This window comes from Sus scrofa, chromosome 7, assembly GCF_054392235.1.
Source record: "Sus scrofa isolate SSC_HxYL_T2T_F1_AM1 chromosome 7, Sscrofa_HxYL_maternal_Yorkshire_Landrace_v2.0, whole genome shotgun sequence".
NCBI lineage: Eukaryota > Metazoa > Chordata > Mammalia > Artiodactyla > Suidae > Sus > Sus scrofa.
This window is the reverse complement of record NC_139389.1, coordinates 84370741-84388802: the sequence shown is the minus strand read 5'-3', so window position 1 is coordinate 84388802 and position 18062 is coordinate 84370741. Positions and strand designations below refer to the sequence as shown.

The window sequence follows — 18062 nt, the reverse complement described above, 5'->3', positions numbered from 1 at the left end:
CAGGATCCCTGGTTCCAGCCACCCTGAACTCTACGCTGCGAAGCACTGTGATTAAGCCAAGTGGCTTCTGGGTTCAGAGACCTGGATGGGAATCCTTACCCTGCCACTGTCTGGTTATTTACACATCTAAATCTTCCTGTTCTATAATAGTACTTATTTCATGGGATTAGATGAGAATATTCATTAAGCACTGATCAGGTACTACCAACGGGGTGTACGTCAGTGCTCAGTAAATGGTAGCTATTTATTATTATTATTACACCACTGGGTAGAGCTTTTCTCTGTTCACCAAGATGTGTTTGTTTTGACAAGTGTCCTAGTTGGCTTCTGTCTCAGAGTTTTCTCTGAGAGCAATGGGAGTTTTAAACATGTTCGCATCCTGAATGAACCAAATCCTTATCCCTCCATGTTAAAAAAAAATTTTTTTTTTAAGTACAAACTCGAGAAGTAGTTTTCACACTCCAGCCCTCTGCTTAACATCCAATAGATATTTGGGGGATTAGAAAGATAACACATCAAATTAGAGACTAAAATGTAAAACCTTCTAAAGTGGTGTAAAAACACATGGGTCTGAACATCTTTTGGACCTGAACTATTTCCAAATCAGTCCAGTCAGGTCCCATTTCAGGATGGTTACACCTGCTGCCACACTTAAAAGCTAGCTGACAACTAGCTTTTAAAAAAAGTTTCGCACAACTTTTTCAGTATCAGACATCAAAAATATCCATAATCAGAGTTCCCGTCGTGGCGGAGCGGAAATCAATCTGACCAGGAACCATGAGGTTGCGGGTTTGATCCCTGGCCTCGCTCAGTGGATTAAGGATCCGGCGTTGCCGTGAGCTGTGGTGTAGGTCGCAGACGTGGCTCAGATCTGGTGTTGCTATGGCTCTGGAGTAGGCCAGAGGCTATACCTCCAATTTGACCCCTAGTCTGGGAACCTCCATATGCCGTGGGTGTGGCCCTAAAAAACAAAAAATAAAATAAAAATTAATCCATAGTCTTTCCAGATTCCAATGTCAGGGTTATGGTCCTGGCATGGCCCACTCCCTCAACAGGCAATACACACCAGCATCCCTCCTTCCTCTTTTGGTTACGAATTAGACACAGGGAATGACAAAGAGCTTTGACTGAGGAGTCAGACCATCTCATTATTCAGTTGTGTGACCCTGGGCAAATTCCCCCCAGCTCCGTGACTCAATTTCCCTACAGTATCTTTTCTTTTTTTTTAAGGACCACACCCGTGGCATATGATGTTCCCATATCATATGCTGGAGCTGCAGCTGCCAGCCTATGCCACAGCCAGAGCGATGCCAGATCTGAGCTGCAGCTGTGACAAAAACCTCAGCTCACAGCAATGCTGGATCCTTAACTCACTGAACAGGGCCAGGATCGAACCCGCATCCTTATGGATACTAGTCCGGTTTGTCACCATTGAGGCACAACAGGAACTCTGAGATAGTTACAGTATCTATTTCCATAGGATTGTGGTCAGGGATTAAATAAGGAAATACATGAAGAGAGTTTATAGCACTGGAACTGGCATTTAGTAAGTGCTCAATAAATAAACATCTGGTTAGTTGGAAGGGAGTGGCCTGGTAGGCAGACCTGCATCTAGTATTGCTCTAGAGCAAACATGAAAAGGTGCCCTATAAACATACATTGTGCTAACACCAAAATGGTCTGACATACCAGCTATCTTTTTCTGTAGGCTCTGCAGCTTGCCTGGTGCCTTCAGACCTAGATTCTGGGTACATACCTAAACACATAACTGATATAAAGTGACCTAAACAGCCAGGAACTCTGTGGGCGCCTCTAGCATGGCTGCAAAGAATGCAGATCCACAAAGGAAAGGTGTGCACGGGGAAGAGTTAATGAGAGTGTGGTCTGGGCTGACCACATCCTGCAGTAGCATCCTGCCAATGCACCTCAGGCTCTGCCCCAAGTCTTCCTGCAGCTGGACCGGAACAATACCTTCTTCCACCCCCAGCTGATTGCTCAGCTCCCCTTCACCCCGGGACACTTCCTCTCCAGGAACACAACACTAACTGCTTCTTCTATAAAAACAAATAAGGATCTCTGCCCAGGATCTAAAGGAAAACACCTCTTTTATTTTTATTTATTTATTTATTTATTTTTTGACTTTTTGCCTTTTCTAGGGCCGCTCCTGCAGCATATGGAGGTTCCCAGGCTAGGGGTCTAATCAGAGCTGTAGCCGCCAGCCTACACCACAGCCACAGCAACTCGGGATCCAAACCACATCTGTGACCTACACCACAGCTCAGGGCAACACCAGATCCTTAACCCACTGAGCAAGGCCAGGGATCGAACCCACAACCTCATGGTTCCTAGTTGGATTCGTTAACCACTGAGCCACGACGGACACTCCCCACCTTTTAGAACATGAAAATAGAATGGAGTAGAGAATAATGCCAAAGAGCTGGATTCAGGATTCAGTTAAGCTCTAGGTTTGAATCTTCAATACTCTTTCCCGGTATGACCTTCAACACGTTGCTCATCCCTCTGAGCCTCTATTTCCTCATCTGGAGGAAGAGCTGAAAGGTGCCTACCCATGGCATTATTGGGAGGGAGAAGTAAGATAATGTTTGGTAACTGGAAGAGTGTCTGGCATATATAAGTGTTTAATAATGACAGCTATTGGAATTCCCGTTGTGGCTCAGTGGGTTGAGAATCCAACTAGTGTCTGCAAGGATGTGGGTTCGTTCCCTGGCCTTGCACAGTGGGTTAAAGGATCTGGCATTGCCTTGAGCTGTGGTGTAGGTCGCAGATGAGGCTCAGATCTGGCGTTGCTGTGGCTATGGTGTAGGCTGGCAGCTGCAGCTCTGACTGGAACCCCTAACTTGGGAACTTCCATATGACAAAGGCGCAGCCTAAAAAGACAAAATAATAGTAGTAGTAATAATAACAACATCTATTAACAGTAGCTTTGACAGCATTAATAAATGTGTGGTGGTTTTTTTTTTTTTTTGGTCTTTTTGCCATTTCTTGGGCCGCTCTCGCAGCATATGGAGGTTCCCAGGCTAGGGGTCTAATCGGACCTGTAGCTGCCCACCTATGCCAGAGCCACAGCAACGCGGGATCCGAGTTGCGTCTGCAACCTACACCACAGCTCATGGCAACACCAGATCGTTAACCCACTGAGCAAGGGCAGGGATCGAACCCGCAACCCCGTGGTTCCTAGTCGGATTCGTTAACCACTGCGCCACGACGGGAACTCCATAAATGTGTTTTGTTGTTCCTTCACACTCTTTATTTTTTTTCTTTATTTGGTCACACTCTCACCATGTGGAAGTTCCCAGGCCAGGGACTGAATCCATGCCACTGCAGTAACCACAGCCATTGCAGTGACAACATCGGATTCTTAACCCACTGAGCCATAAGGGAACGCCTCTCTTTAAATTTTAGGGGGACTCCACATTCACAGAGAAAGTCTAAGTTCATCTGTTGCCAACAGGTTTCCTGGCCAAGTACATGGAGGGCAACAGCCTCGTTAGATTAGGGCCAAGGCGATGTTAAAAAATTAAAACAGGGAGTTCCCATCGTGGCGTAGCGGAAACAAATCCGACTAGGAACCATGAGGTTGGGGGTTAGATCCCTGGCCTCGCTCAGTGGATTAAAGGTCTGGTGTTGCCCTGAGCTGTGGTGTAGGTCCCAGATGCAGCTCGGCTCTGGCGTTACTGTGGCTCTGGCATAGGCTGGCAGCTACAGCTCTGATTAGACCCCTAGCCTGGGAACCTCCATATGCTGTGGGTGCAGGCCTCAAAAGACAAGAGACAAAAAAAAAAAAAAAATTAAAACAGGTCAACCTCATTTCTAGGTTGAAGAAATTATTTCTAGCTTAAAGATTTTTTTCAAGCCAGGTTCACAACAGCCCTTCAGATAAACACTTTTTATTACAACTGTCTTCAGATTTTTGTCCAAGGGTCAATTAAATTCAACAATCATTTGAGTAACTTTTTCATGTCAGGGATTCTGCTAGGCACTAAAGATTCTGAGATGTAGACTATTTTTTTTTCTCAAGGAAAGAACAGTTTAGTCGTTGTCCCTCTATCTACAAAGTCTCTCAGAATTATCTTAATGTTATTTTTTTTTAATTTATTTTAATTTATTTTTTTAGGGCCGAACCCACAGCATATGGAGGTTCCCAGGCCAGGGGTCTAATCAGAGCTGCAGCTGCTGGCCTACGCCACCGTCACAGCAACTGGGGCTCCAAGCCCTGCAACCTACACCACAACTCACGGTATCACCGGATCCTTAACCCCCTGAGTTCAGAGGCCGGGGATCGAACCTGCATCCTCATGTTTACTAGTCAGGTTTGTTACCACTGAGCCACAATGGGAACTCCCAAAATTATCTTCTTAATGACATTTTTCTCCATGTCCTTCAAGACACTTATTTATCTAGCTCTGAGTAAGAAATTCTCTTTGTGTTTCTCATCATTCACCTAGCTTTGTCCTCCTTACATAACTCAACCCTATCATACATTTTCAATGTTCTCTGACTAATGCATATAAATCATATCTCTCCAGTCAGATTATAAATAGCTCTAGGGCATGGGTCTTCTATTAGTTTATTTTATATTCCTGTAACACCTGACATTTTATTATTCCTATTTTAAATCATCAATGATGATTTGGGTGAAATGTATAAGCTTTTATGAAACAGTTTAATTTATCCCTCTAAGTCAAGTGGATATGAGATAGATTTGGGGCAGTTTCATGACCTGATTCACTTAGGAATCTTTTTGCCTTCTAATTATCTTTCTCCCATGGTGTTAGCATTGAACATCAGATCACTGAATTCTGTGTGGAAGACGTTCTTTTTCTATTTTTGCATTTGGTCTTTTTTTTTTTTTGGCCGCACCTGGGGCATGTAGAAATTTTCCAGCCAGGGATCAAACCAGAGCCACTGTAGCAACCGAAGCCAGGGCAGTGACAATGCCAGATCCTTAACCCGCTGTGCCACAAGGGAAAGCCTTTGCATTCGGTCTAGGAAAAAACCTGAATCACTGTCATCTACTTGGAAACCCTTCTAGAAGAGGACAGGGCAGCGACTCAGCACATTTGCAGTTCAACAGCCAAACCGGAGGGGAAGTAGAAAAGATTTTGCACACCCCCATCACCACCCCAAAGGGGAAATGTGTGTCTCAGCTTAAACGGAGACACAATAGTGCCTATTAACTCTGTGAGGGTTCTTGCACTTTGGAAAAACTATGCTGATTTCTCTGAAATCACGTTATTTGGGATCTCTTTTCACCATGGAACACCAAAGTTATTATTCTGGCTGCTATAATACCAATGGGAGTGTTAGAACTCTTCTTCTATGTTATATATATTTTTAAATTTATTTTTTTTAGAGTTGGTTTACAGTGTTGTATCACTGCTGAACAGCATAGTGACCCAGTCATATATTTTTTTTTCTTTTTCTCATACTATCTTTCATCGTGTTCTATTCCAAGAGATTGTATATAGTTCCCTGTGCTGTAGAGTAGGACCTCATTGCTTATCCATTTTATTTTATTTTAATGATTTTTATTTTTTTCCATTATAAATGCTGGATAGTGTTCTGTCAATCTTCTACTGTACAGCACGAGAACTCTTCTAACACTGAGGTACTATCTATGAGGTCCTAGACAAATCAGTAGTAGCACTGACCCAACTAAAACTATACTTCTTATACCTGGACACTCCCATTTCCTCATAGCCCTAGAAAAATGTTAAAGTGACAAAACAAGCTCAGTGTACAGGAAAATATCCTCTACCCTTGAATCCCTGCACATCGGTAGGGGCGGGAGAGCAAGGCTGGGGCAGGAAAAAGGTCCGATTGTGCTTGGGGGCATGTGGGTGTGCACATCTGTCCATGAATCAGAACCTTCCCAAAGGGAGGAAAATACTTAATCCTCTCAGTCAAACTAATGAAAGAGGTAACAAGCTCTGTGCTATTTATAGACCTTAAATTGGCATGTGCTATACATATTGAGTACTTTGCTGATCTCATTTTTTAGAGCAATTATAATAAGGGAGAGACAGAGAAAAGGTAATGAGAGATTCAAATCGTGACTATAATTTAAAAAAATAATAATAACATTACCTTTCTTCTAACTGCAGATGCCTAGAAAACCTCCCAGAGTCAGAGAATTAGATAAGGTGGGATTCCGCTTTGAAAGCAGGGTGGAGAGAACACTGAAGGAAAGGATGAGTGTAGAAGTAAAGAATATTGCCTGAATACTGTAGTGATTTTTTTTTCTCCTGGTTTTTTAGGGCTGCACCCACATATGGAAGTTCCCAGATTAGGGGCTGAATTGGGAGCTATAGCTGCCAGCCACAGCAATGCCAGATCCGAGCCACGTCTGCCACCTACACTGCAGCTCATGGTGCCAGATCCTTAACCCACTGAGTGGGGCCAGGGATTGAACTCTCATCCTCATGGATACTAGTCAGATTCGATTCCACTGAGCCACGACGGAAACTCCAATTCTGTACTGATTCTATTTTATTTCAAAGGTGTTTTCCAGTGTCGCTGTTGTTCAGGTGCCAATGCCTCTGTGCTACCATGAGGACCATTGGGTTACCCAGAGAAACTGGCTTGTGGGCATCAGGACACCAGAAGCCTTCAAAAGGAAGTCTGCACAGAAACATATCTGGCCTGCCCATCCTGTACCCCTTTCTCTGGAAAGAAGGTAAAGACAGCAGAAGGAACTCTCACCCTCTGGAATGAGGACAGTAATGAGCCATTGCCCATCCATCTCTAGGGCCTCTCTGGAAAGAGAATGTGTCGTCTAGAGGCGGAACCCCATCTGGGTCCCTCTGCCTGCTAGAGGGCAGCTAGGGGGTTGGAATGGCCTGCACTGGCACTCTTGGGGACACCCATGCTCACCAGTTTCAAAGCCTCCCAACCCACACTCTAGTTACTCCCATTTCTCGAGATCCTCACAGAGCCTTCCATGGGTGTTAAGAGTCAATGTTAAGCGGCCTCCACTGAGCAACTAGAGAAACCGCAAATTACACATTTACAGAAAAACCCAGTCTGTCTCATCTTTTCTTCCACAATTTATTTCCTCATCTGTGAAATGGGAATAACAGCCCTGTCACATCTACTTCATCAAGAGAAAGTGCTAAGGTGGAAAAGCTATAGAAAGGCAAGGTATTCTTACTGCTGTTGTAGCCATTTTTATTATTGCACATCTCCTAAGCCCACAGTCTCATATAACGTAAAACAGTGAAATATCCACTAAATGTCTCAAATCTAGCCCACAGCCTACTGAGGAGATGGCTGCCTAAAAGCTTGTTAAAAATCTAGGTTCCTGGAGTTCCCTGGCGGCCTGGTGGGGTTAAGGGCCTGGTGTTGTGGCACAGGTCCCAGGCCCCGGAACTTCCAAATGCCTCAGGCACAGCCAAAAAATGAATTAATAAAAAAATAAAGTACTCATACTAAAAAAAAAAAAAAAAAAAAAAAAAAAAAACTAGGTTTCCCAGCCCTACCTTAAGCCAACTGAATCGGAACCTGCAAGCTGCAAGAGTGGAGCCCAGAGACCTCTATTTTCAACAAGCTTCCAGGCAACACTGACCATCAGCACTGACCAGGTGTGTGTCCCCTATTTGCTCCATTCATCAGCACTGGACAGAACTGCTCAGCCTCATTTGGAGAAAGAGAAGTAGGACATACAATGCTTCCTGCATCTCTCAAACGTGACCAGTGGGGTAGTTTATAGCACAGGTGAGTGACAACCCTTGTCTAAGGGAGTAGGAAGCAGAAACAGTGCTTTAGGAAGGTTGGGGGGAGGTGAGGGGTTAAGGTTCTGCAAGAGGACCACCAGACAGGGGGAGGAGTGGTCGGTGGGAAAAGGAATTGGACTCACCTACAATGATACCACAAGCACTGACCAATCCAATCTCTTTCTTCAGGGCCACTCCGCCCTCTCCAGAACCAGTCTCCGACTTGCTCCCACCTGGGTGGTTCTTTTCAGTGTTGTTTCGTTGCCTGGCTCCTTTTTCCATGTTTCTCAGTAGGATTTCAACCTCCGAAAGGTATCTCTCTTTCTAAATGCATACGGGTGTAAATATATTTAGAGAGAGAGCCTTTCACATGGAAATGTCCTTTTCCGAGAAAAAGACCATTCCTACCCTCTTAAAAAATAAAAAAATAAAAAAAGACCCAGGCAGGTAAAAGAAAAAAATGAAAAAATTCCTACTGTCTTGGCACTTTCTTGTTACTCGTGCTTACAAACAAAGAAAGTGTTGTTAAAAGAGGGGGGAAGAGACATAGACATTTAAATATAAAAATAGAACTGTACTAGCTACTCCGGCTGGAATTCTCCTGAAAGGGATGTGGCTCTTCAAAAACCAGGACCGTTCTGCAATCTATACCAAGCAGCGGCTTATTTCAGACGCTTCAAAGAGATAGTCTGGATTTCCCTCAGCTCTCCCCCTAAGAAAACAGATTGTCTTTACCTCCCCTTAAGCCTTTTCTTTTATGATGAGGATAAAAGTAGTTTTCATTAACTTAAGGGAAAAAAAGGCAATCCTCCGGTACTTTCTTCTCTTCCAGAAAAACAACTGTAGACCCGACCGGTTTGCTCTAGGTCCTGTTTCCACCTGGCGTGGGTTCCTTTCCCCTCCCCGTCTCCTGCCTTCCGCTTTCTCCAGAGGTCCTCCTCTATCTGGCTGGTTTTCTCGTCCCTGTTTTCCTTCTTCAGATCTTCGTCCTCAAGGCACAGGCTGCCCCATCTCTCGTGGTCACAGACGAGTGGCTCAGGCACAAACGAACGTGCTTCCCTTCTAGCAAGCAAGGGGTTTTATGTGCTGAGCTAGCTCCGCCCCCACCTCCTCGGTTCTATCCATCCTCCGTCTCCTCCTCCTGTTCAATTTAAATACCGGCTCGCAGCCCCCAAAGATCACCGAAAAGATGGATTAAAAGCTTTCTCTTTGTAATCGATCGACTCTCTTTTCTCCATCTTTCTCTTTGTAAGTAGTGGAAGTAAAATCCTTCCAGGTCGACTGTTCATGGAGAGTTCACGAGCTAGTATAGCGTTACAGGTCATTCAGCAGATGTGGGCTTTATAAATAAGGGATCCGTTGTGCAGGCGCTTTAGTGCCATCAGAAATACACTGTGAATGTATTAAAATATTTATGTCTGGATGATTTGAGGAAACAGGAGAGAAGGCTGTAGGGCAGGCAAGGCTGTAGGGACATTTATCTTCAAGTATCTGAAAATAGGAGGAAATCAAGGGTGGGAGAGGAGAATGGAAAGAATTAAGAATAACGGAAAAGAGCTTCATTTAGTATAATTGTGAGCAGCTGTGAAGAGTATAGTGGAAATAAAATTACCAGGAAGAGGTGGTAACCTCACTGTTCACAGCTGTTTATTTTGTGTTAGCTGAAACGGAGAGAAAAAAAAGACTCCCACCAGGGTCCCAGGAAAGAATGACGCAAAATCTGGTGGCATGAGGGCTTTCATAGCTTCTAATATTTTTGCATCTATAGCCTATTAGAAAGGCAGATGAAAGAGGGGGTGGGGCGTTAGTATCTCTCTGATCATGAAGCAAATTGTTGATGTTGATGATGAGTTGACTAACTTATTTCCATATTGATATTGTGTCTTGGCTTCTGTGAAGAATTTTACTCAGAAACTACTGCCTTACACGAGATCAATGCTGTCTATTGATAATTGCAAAGAAGTTTGAAAAAACCGCAAGAAGCAATAGAGCAGATAACCAACACTATAAATCTAAAATGAAATCATTTTGAATCTGCATGACATACATTATACAAAAGGAACTTGGGTTTAAAGTGGGTCTGAAAAATAAAGTTCCTCAAGCTGTCCACTAAGTACAGAAAGTGGGCATCATTTTCTGGAGAATGTTCCAAAATATTTTGGATTTTAAGGAAAATAAATACTTAATTCTTTACAGCAGGGATGGTTGAGCTATTGTAAGAAGGGCTTTTCCAAATGTGGTAAGTTCAATCAGCAATCTTTTCCACTTCACCCCTTGACCACTCACCACTCAGCAAGTATTAAGAGGTTTCAAAGGTTGGAACTTAAACTACTTCTCCTTCTGCAGTCCAAGATACAGCAAACTGAAAGCATCAGCAAAAAAAAAAGATGGAGGGTGGTGATGTAAAAAGAATTTTAAACAAAAAAGAACAGGCAAGGAAGGGAATATATAGCACAAAACTCCATGGGAGGGAATGAGTCATGGGAAATGAAAAAAATTTGATTTGCTTTTGGCCTTTCCTGGCATCAGAAAGCATCAACAATCTGATTTGAAGATTTCTGCCCAGATTTCAACATCAAGGTATAAAACAAATGACCTTTCTGCTCTTGAACATGAGTTCTTTCAGTAATGTATTTCTAATCTACATCATGTAGATTTAATATGGGCTAAAACATGAATGTGGTAAATTTGAGGTCTCTTGCCAAAAACTGGTGCTAACTGATCACAATGTGGTAAGCTTTAGCCATCTCATTTTTGTTGTTGTTGTTGACTTTTGTCTTTTCGTCTTTTCTAGGGCCGCACTTGCGGCATATGCAGATTCCCAGGTTAGGGGTCTAATTGGAGCAGTAGCCACCGGCCTACGCCAGAGCCACAGCACCACGGGATCTGAGCTGCATCTGTGACCTACACCACAGCTCATGGCAACGCCAGATCCTTAACCCACTGAGCCAGGCCAGGAATCAAACCCTCAACCTTATTGTTCCTAGTCAAATTCGTTAACCACTGAGCCACGGCAGGAACTCCATTTTTTTTTTTCTCTTTAGCCATCTCATTTTTTTTTTTCAGAGACTTTATTTTTTGTTTGTTTGTTTGTTTGTTTTGTTTTGTTTTGCTTTATCTAGGGCCGCTCCCACGGCATGTGGAGGTTCCCAGGCTAGAGGTTGAATCGGAGTTGTAGCCACCGGCCTACACCAGAGCCACAGCAACGTAGGATCCGAGCCGTGTCTGCAGCCTACACCACAGCTCAGGGCAACGCCGGATCCTTTAACCCACTGAGCAAGGCCAGGGATCGAACCTGCAACCTCATGGTTCCTAGTCAGATTCGTTAACCACTGCGCCATGAAGGGAACTCCAGCCATCTCATTTTTAAGAACTAAATAGCTTAAGGGGGGAATTCCCTTGTGGCTCAGTGGGTTAAGGATCTGGCGTTGTCGCCGCCATGGCTCAGGTAGCTGTGTATTAAGCACACTCAGTTGGGAAGACAGGGTTGCTGAAGATTACTATTTCTATTTCTCTAGCCCTTGGTGTTTATAAGTGGCTTATGACTGTCAATTAATGGTGCAATGTAAAAGCTTGAAAAAGAGTCTCCCCGCTCCCCACTGCCCCTCTTCAACAGGACCGTTCGTTCATATTATACAGCTCACTTCAGGTTGGGATCATATTGTGAAATAAATATACTAAGTGTGTCAAAATTCCACATGGCTAACATTGAACATAGGAGAGAAAGAAAAGTCACCATGTGGGAGTTCCCCCTTGTGGTGCAGGGGAAACAAATCCAACTAGTAACCATGAGGACTTGGGTTTGATCTTTGGCCTTGCTCAGTGGGTTAAGGATCCTGTGTTGCCATGAGCTGTGGTGTAGTTCGAAGATTCCTTTCGGATCCTGAGTTGCTGTGGCTGTGGTGTAGGCCAGCAGCTTTAGCTCTATGTCGGCCCCTCACCTGGGAACTTCCAAATGCTTCGGGTGCGGCCCTAAAAAGAAAATAAATAAATAAATAAAGTCACCGGGTGACATATTGAGAAAAATCTATAGACATAACTAAAGGTTATTAAATTTTAAGCACTGAATTCTTTTTTATTCATTATTCTATATTTGCCTTTATAATTTTTATTCTACTGTCTACATTTACATAGTACATCGTAGTCTGCAAACTTTTCTGCACAATATCTCGATTTTTTTTCCTCTTTAAATACTTTGGGTAGACAAGGCTGTTATTTTTTTCCCTATTTTAAAGATTAAGAAGCTGAGGCTCAGAGCAATGTCTTACCTGAGGACAAAGATAAGACACCTAATCTACTCATGGCTATCAAGATCTTTTCCCAGGACACTAGAGCTACTTGCTGATACCCCAGCTTCTTTCACCAGAGGGAAACAGAAGACCTTTGATCAGGGCCGTGACCACATCTTCTTGAGTTTATCAGAATGGTGCTGCTAGAGACCCAACTTCATGCCACACCTAACTCTGTTCAGTGAGACCCATGGGTCTTAATCTGCCTGCTGCCCCTCCATTCGTCACCCCTACCCAAAGTCCTCAGTTTGGCCAGTTTCCAATACCTGGGTGACTGGCTGCTGTTGTTTTTCACGCTTACAATGGGAAGAAATTGATCTTTTTAACCAGGGAAAGGGTAAGAGTGTCTTTTTCTTAGGAATCTGGACTCAGGAAGAGAACGGCTGTGTGAGGCTGACATCTACAGCACAAAGAGGGATATGGCATGGGGGCATGCAACTTGTATAATAGTTGGACAAAAGCAATGTCATGTTTCAGTACTTCCTTTTTGAAACAGCAGATAAGTATCGGTTAATGCAAAGAAATAGGGCACAAAGCACATTCACTCCATTCTTGATTTCTTTTTTCTGGACCCAAAAGAGAAGCATTTTCTTCTTTTTTAAAAATTATTTTTTTGGCCATGCCTGAAGCATGTGGAAGTTCCCAGGCCAGGGATTGAACCCATGCCACAGCAGTGACAACACTGGATCCTTAACCAGCTGAGCCACCAGGGAACTCCCAAATATTTTATTCTTGTTCCTTTTTTTTTTTTTTTTTTTTTTTTTTTTTGGCTTTTGTCCTTTTAGGGCCGCTCTCATGGCATATGGAGGTTCCCAGGCTAGGGGTCCAGTCGGAGCTGTGGCTTCCGGCCTATGCCAGAGCCAAGTCATGTCTGCAACGTACACCGAAGCTCACTGCAACACCGGATCCTTAACCCACTGAGTAAGGCCATGGATTGAACCCACAACCTCATGGTTCCTAGTCGGATTCGTTTCCACTGTGCCACGACGGGGAACTCCTATTCTTGTTCCTTATAACAGAGCTTTGAGGTCTGAGGTCACTTAACAGAGAACCTAAATCTCTTCCCAGAGGGAACTCCAGCATTCTCCTTCTCCTACTCCGGTATTCTTACACCCACCTGCCCAGAGTCAGAAGGAAACACTGACTTCAGTTAAAGCCAGCTTTCTTCCTAGTGATCTAGTGACCACTGCCTATAGTCAAACAGTGGCTTCCTGAACTAGTGGTTCTAAGAGCTTTTATTTCATTAAAAATGGAAAGTAGGAGTTCCCTGGTGGCCTTGCAGGTTAAGGGGAAAAAAGGGAAAGCCGATGAAAATTAGTGAACAAAGAAGGAGAAAGAAAAGGTCAAAACAGGTAAGAAAGGAAGGAAGATGAAATGATGAAGTGCCCTCAGTAATAAGCCTTTTTGGGGGTATGTTCTGTTTGCCTTTTGGACATATTCCTAAGTTCAAAGGAAATAGTGTCTTCTAGAGTTTATGTAGTCCTGAGAATTTGGATGGCACAGTCTCTGTTTTATTAGGATGGTCCATTAATTCATGCTCTTCTGGAGATAATGATGAATCCTTGCTCTGACACTAGAGACAAAAATTCCAGCAGATTACTCTTCTGTCTGCTGCACTTGGCCAGATTCCATGAAGCCAGCCTAGCACTAGTGGGAAAGAAATAAAGATGCATTCTCTGAGGCGGGCTGCACGTCCTTAACTCCTTTGCTGGGCCATCCGTCATGGGCCTTGGTATTCTTTTTAAGGATTTAGATGATTTCAGTTCTAAGGACTTAAATATGGAAGCTTCCACCTTGTAATTGGTTTTCACTGAGGATTCATGTATACCAAAGCTGAGGGCTCTTGTCTTTTTAAGATATGGAAGACAAGTTCCCTGCGGTCAGAGATTTGTTTTGTTCACTGCTATAACCCTAGTGCCTGAAGTTGTGCCTGGCACTCAATACATACGATTGAATGAAAGAATGAATGAATGGTGATGTGCATTAATGCATAATAAGTAAATAAATTACATAATGACTAATGAACTGGTGTGCTGATTAACTGTAGCATGATGTGCCTAGAGAGGGACTGGATTGTGGAAAGAGGAGAAAAACACATACAAAAAAAAGAAAAAAAAAAGAAATTGAAAACACCATCCAAGGTTTTACTTAAAGATTATTTCTCAGGACTTCCCACCCTGGTGCAGTGGGTTAAGGATCCAGCGTTGCTGCAGCTATGGTGTAGGTTGCGGCTGTAGCTCAGATTCTTTTTTTTTTTTTTTTTGTCTTTTTGCTATTTCTTTGGCCGCTCCCGCGGCATATGGAGGTTCCCAGGCTAGGGGTCTAATCAGAGCTGTGGCCACCAGCCTACGCCAGAGCCACAGCAACGCAGGATCTGAGCCGCGTCTGTAATCTACACCACAGCTCACGGCAACGCCGGATCGTTAACCCACTGAGCAAGGGCAGGGACCGAACCCGCAACCTCATGGTTCCTAGTCGGATTCGTTAACCACTGCGCCATGACGGGAACTCCTGTAGCTCAGATTCTATCCCTGGCCCAGGAAATTCCACATGGCAAGGGTGCAACCATTAAAAACAAAAAAAAGGGGTCATTTCTCACAGAGCACAGATTTCAAATAGGCCCTCAACACTGCTCAGCAATCCTGCCGTGGTCATCATCCCTTCCACTTGTCTCTTCCTCCCTGCAAACCAACACCATCCCCTAAGTTCTCACTTTCAGTTAATATCCTTGCCTGTTGTTTTGTGATGAGAAAATAGATGAGTTCCCGTCATGGCTCAGTGGTTAACGAATCCGACTAGGAACCATGAGGTTGTGGGTTCAATCCCTGGCCTCACTCAGTGGGTTAAAGGATCCAGCGTTGCCGTGAGCTGTGGTGTAGGTCACAGATGAGGCTTGGATCCTGTGTTGCTGTGGCTGTGGTGTAGGCCAGTGGCTACAGCTCTGATTAGATCCCTAACCTGGGAACCTCCATATGCCATGGATGCGGCCCTAGAAAAGACAAAAAAAAAAAAAAAAAAAAGACAAAAAAAAAATCCCACAGGAGTTCCCGTGGTGGCGCAGTAGTTAACGAATCCGACCAGGAACCATGAGGTTGTGGGTTCAATCCCTGGCCTTGCTCAGTTGGGTTAAGGATCCGGCGTTGCTGTGAGCTGTGGTGTAGGTCGCAGACACGGCTCAGATCCTACGTTGCCGTGGCTGTGGCGTAGGCCAATGGCTACAGCTGCAATTCAACCCCTAGCCTGGGAACCTCCACATGCCATGGGAGTGGCCCAAGAAATGGCAAAAAGACAAAAAAAAAAAAAAATCCCACAAACTCCAATGGTAAGAAAATAAAAATAGGCAGAAGACCACTTCCACACCTCCAACTACTAAATCTGTCATTTGCCTGCAGCTTCCATATGCTTAACCTCCCCTCCCATAGAAACGGCTTGCACTGTCTGGCTCTCCTGTAGCTCCCTGACTTGTGCACTAGTTTCTCTGTCCTTTCTTACCTACTCAGGAACTTTGCTCCTACAATTATTCCTCTTTCTCCTGCATCATCAGTTTTTTTTACTCTCTCCTGGGTGATTCCTATCAGCAAGCAAAGGTGCTGTACTGGATTCCACTAAAAAAACAAAACAGGGATTTTCTGTTGTGGCTCAGCAATAACGAACCCTGACTATTATCTTTGAGGATTCAGGTTTGATCCTTGGCCTCACTCAGAGGGTTAAGAACTCAGCACTGACATGAGCTGTGGTATAGGTCGGAAATGTGGCTTGGATCCCAAGTGGCTGTGGCTGTAGCTGATTTGACCCCTAGCCTGGGAACTTCCGTATATGCCACAGGTTCGGCCCTAAAAAGTAAAATAAACAAACAAACCAAAAGAACCAATTAAAAACCCTACCTTGATTTTACTTCCTTATTCAGCTGCCACCCAACTTCTCTGCTCCCATTTTCACTTCACCTCCATTCATGCTTGAATCCACTACACTTCAGCTTTTGTCCCTATTCCCATGAATAATCCATTCCTGTCAAGGTCACCAATAGCCACCACAGTGTCCAATCCAGCATGTATTTCTCAGTCTTCAGCCTACTGACCTCCCAGCAGCCCTGGCTCCTGGCATCTACCCTTCCTGCTTTCTCTCAGCTCCCTTCCCTCTTCTCATGCTCCGCTCTGAGGCTGGATGCTTTTCTCTTTCCAGCCTCCCCTCTTCCTTTACCCTCCCTTCCTGGCTGATCTCATCCAGTCCTATGACTTCCAGTAGCATCTGTACACTGATATTTCCCACATTTATAGATCCAGCCCTCATTTTTCTCAGAAACTTTATTTTTTATCTTATTTTACTTTTTTTAGGGGTGCAGGAAGTTCCAGGGCTAGGGGTTGTATCAGAGCTACAGCTGCCGGCCTACACCATAGCCATGGCAACACCAGATCCTTAAACCACTGAGCAAGGCCAGGGATGGAACCCATATCCTCATGGATACTAGTCAGGTTCGATTTCACCAAGCCACAAGGGGAACTCCTCTCAGAAACTTTAGAATTAACTATCCGTCTACTTGATGTCTCCATTTGGATGTTTAATAGGCGTCTCAAACTTAACAGACCTGTTCTTTGACTCCAATATTCCCCACTGGAGTGAATGACACACCTTGGTTAGGCCAAATATCTTAAAGTTAACCTTGACTTATCTTTTTGTCTTATCTTTTACTCTGTGTTTGCTTTATCAGCCAATCCGATTAGCTGTTGGGTTTAAACTTATCTAGAGATGACTCATTTCTTCACTGCTACTACCTTAGTTCATTACCACCTCCTCACCATCTCTTATTTCAATCATCCCTTAACTGGTCTCCCTGTTCTGACACTCAATCTCCTAAAACGTCTTCCTACACACCATTCTCCACACAGCAACCAGAATGATCCTTTGTAATCATAAATCAGGTCATATCACTCCTCTGCTCAAAATGCTCCAATGACCACCCAACACATCTAATTAGAATCAAATCTGAAGTGGCCTTTCTCACGGCCTCTAGTGACCTCTCCAAAATCATATCCTTATACTCTTCCTTCCACTTGGATCTTTCAGACTCCAAGGTCTCCTTCCTGTTCTTTGAACACTGAGCTCTGTCTCAGAACTTTGCACGAGATGGAGCTTCTATGAGGAACGCAATTCCACTAGACAGTCACATGCTTTGCTCCCTCCTGTTTTGCTTTTCACTTTGCAGAGGATTTCTCTGAAAATCAGATGGAAAATCAGTCTTTATCCCATCACCTGAACCTTATTTTTTTGTCATTAGTACCTAACATTATTTATTTGTTTGCTCGTTTGCTTGTTTGCTTGTGTGTGCCTGGATTGTTTTCCCTATTAAAAAGTAGGGTAGGAGTTCCCGTCGTGGCGCAGTGGTTAACGAATCTGACTAGGAACCATGAGGTTGCGGGTTCGGTCCCTGCCCTTGCTCAGTGGGTTAACGATCCGGCGTTGCCGTGAACTGTGGTGTAGGTTGCAGATGCGGCTCGGATCCCGCGTTGCTGTGGCTCTGGCGTAGGCCGGTGGCTACAGCTCCGATTCAACCCCTAGCCTGGGAACCTCCATATGCCGTGGGAGCGGCCCAAGAAATAGCAACAACAACAACAACAACAATAACCAAAAAAAAAAAAAAAAAAAAAGTAGGGTCCAGGAGTTCTCTTTTGGTGCAGCGGGTTAAGGTTCTGGAGTTGTCCCTGCAGTGGCTCGGGTCACTGCTGTGATGCAGGTTCAATCCTTGGCCCAGGAACTTCTATATGCCATGGGCACACTCCCCCCTCAAAACCCCAGAAAACCACAACAACAACAAAGTAAGCTCCACATTATTGGATTTTTGGGGTTTTAGGTGGGGAAAAGATATTATGGTTATAATTAAAGAATAATTATCTCTAGGAGTTCCTTGGTGGTCTAGCGGTTAGGATTCAGTGCTTTCACTGCTGTGGCCCAGGTTTCATCCCTAGTCTGGGAACTGAGATCCCACATCAAGCCACTGCACACTGCCGCCAAAACAAAACAAAACAAAACTTAAGAAAAATAA

General features: G+C 44.1%; 1 protein-coding gene across 4 annotated transcripts in view; it reads right to left on the bottom strand.

Annotated features, from left to right (window-relative positions):
• Positions 1-8786, bottom strand: part of SLC7A8 (solute carrier family 7 member 8) — a 67042-nt gene extending 58256 nt beyond the window's left edge. For 3 of the 4 annotated variants that reach the window (XR_014810838.1, XR_014810837.1, XR_014810839.1), the window contains exon 1: positions 7877-8786. Coding sequence is in view for 1 of the 4 variants with exons in the window: in XM_021099240.2 (XP_020954899.1) it covers positions 7877-8015 (139 nt within the window). In the remaining 3 variants the exon portion in view is untranslated. The remainder of the gene's footprint in view (positions 1-7876) is intronic. The other variant, XM_021099240.2, reaches the window with a different exon arrangement.
• Between the last annotated feature and the right edge of the window lie 9276 nt (positions 8787-18062).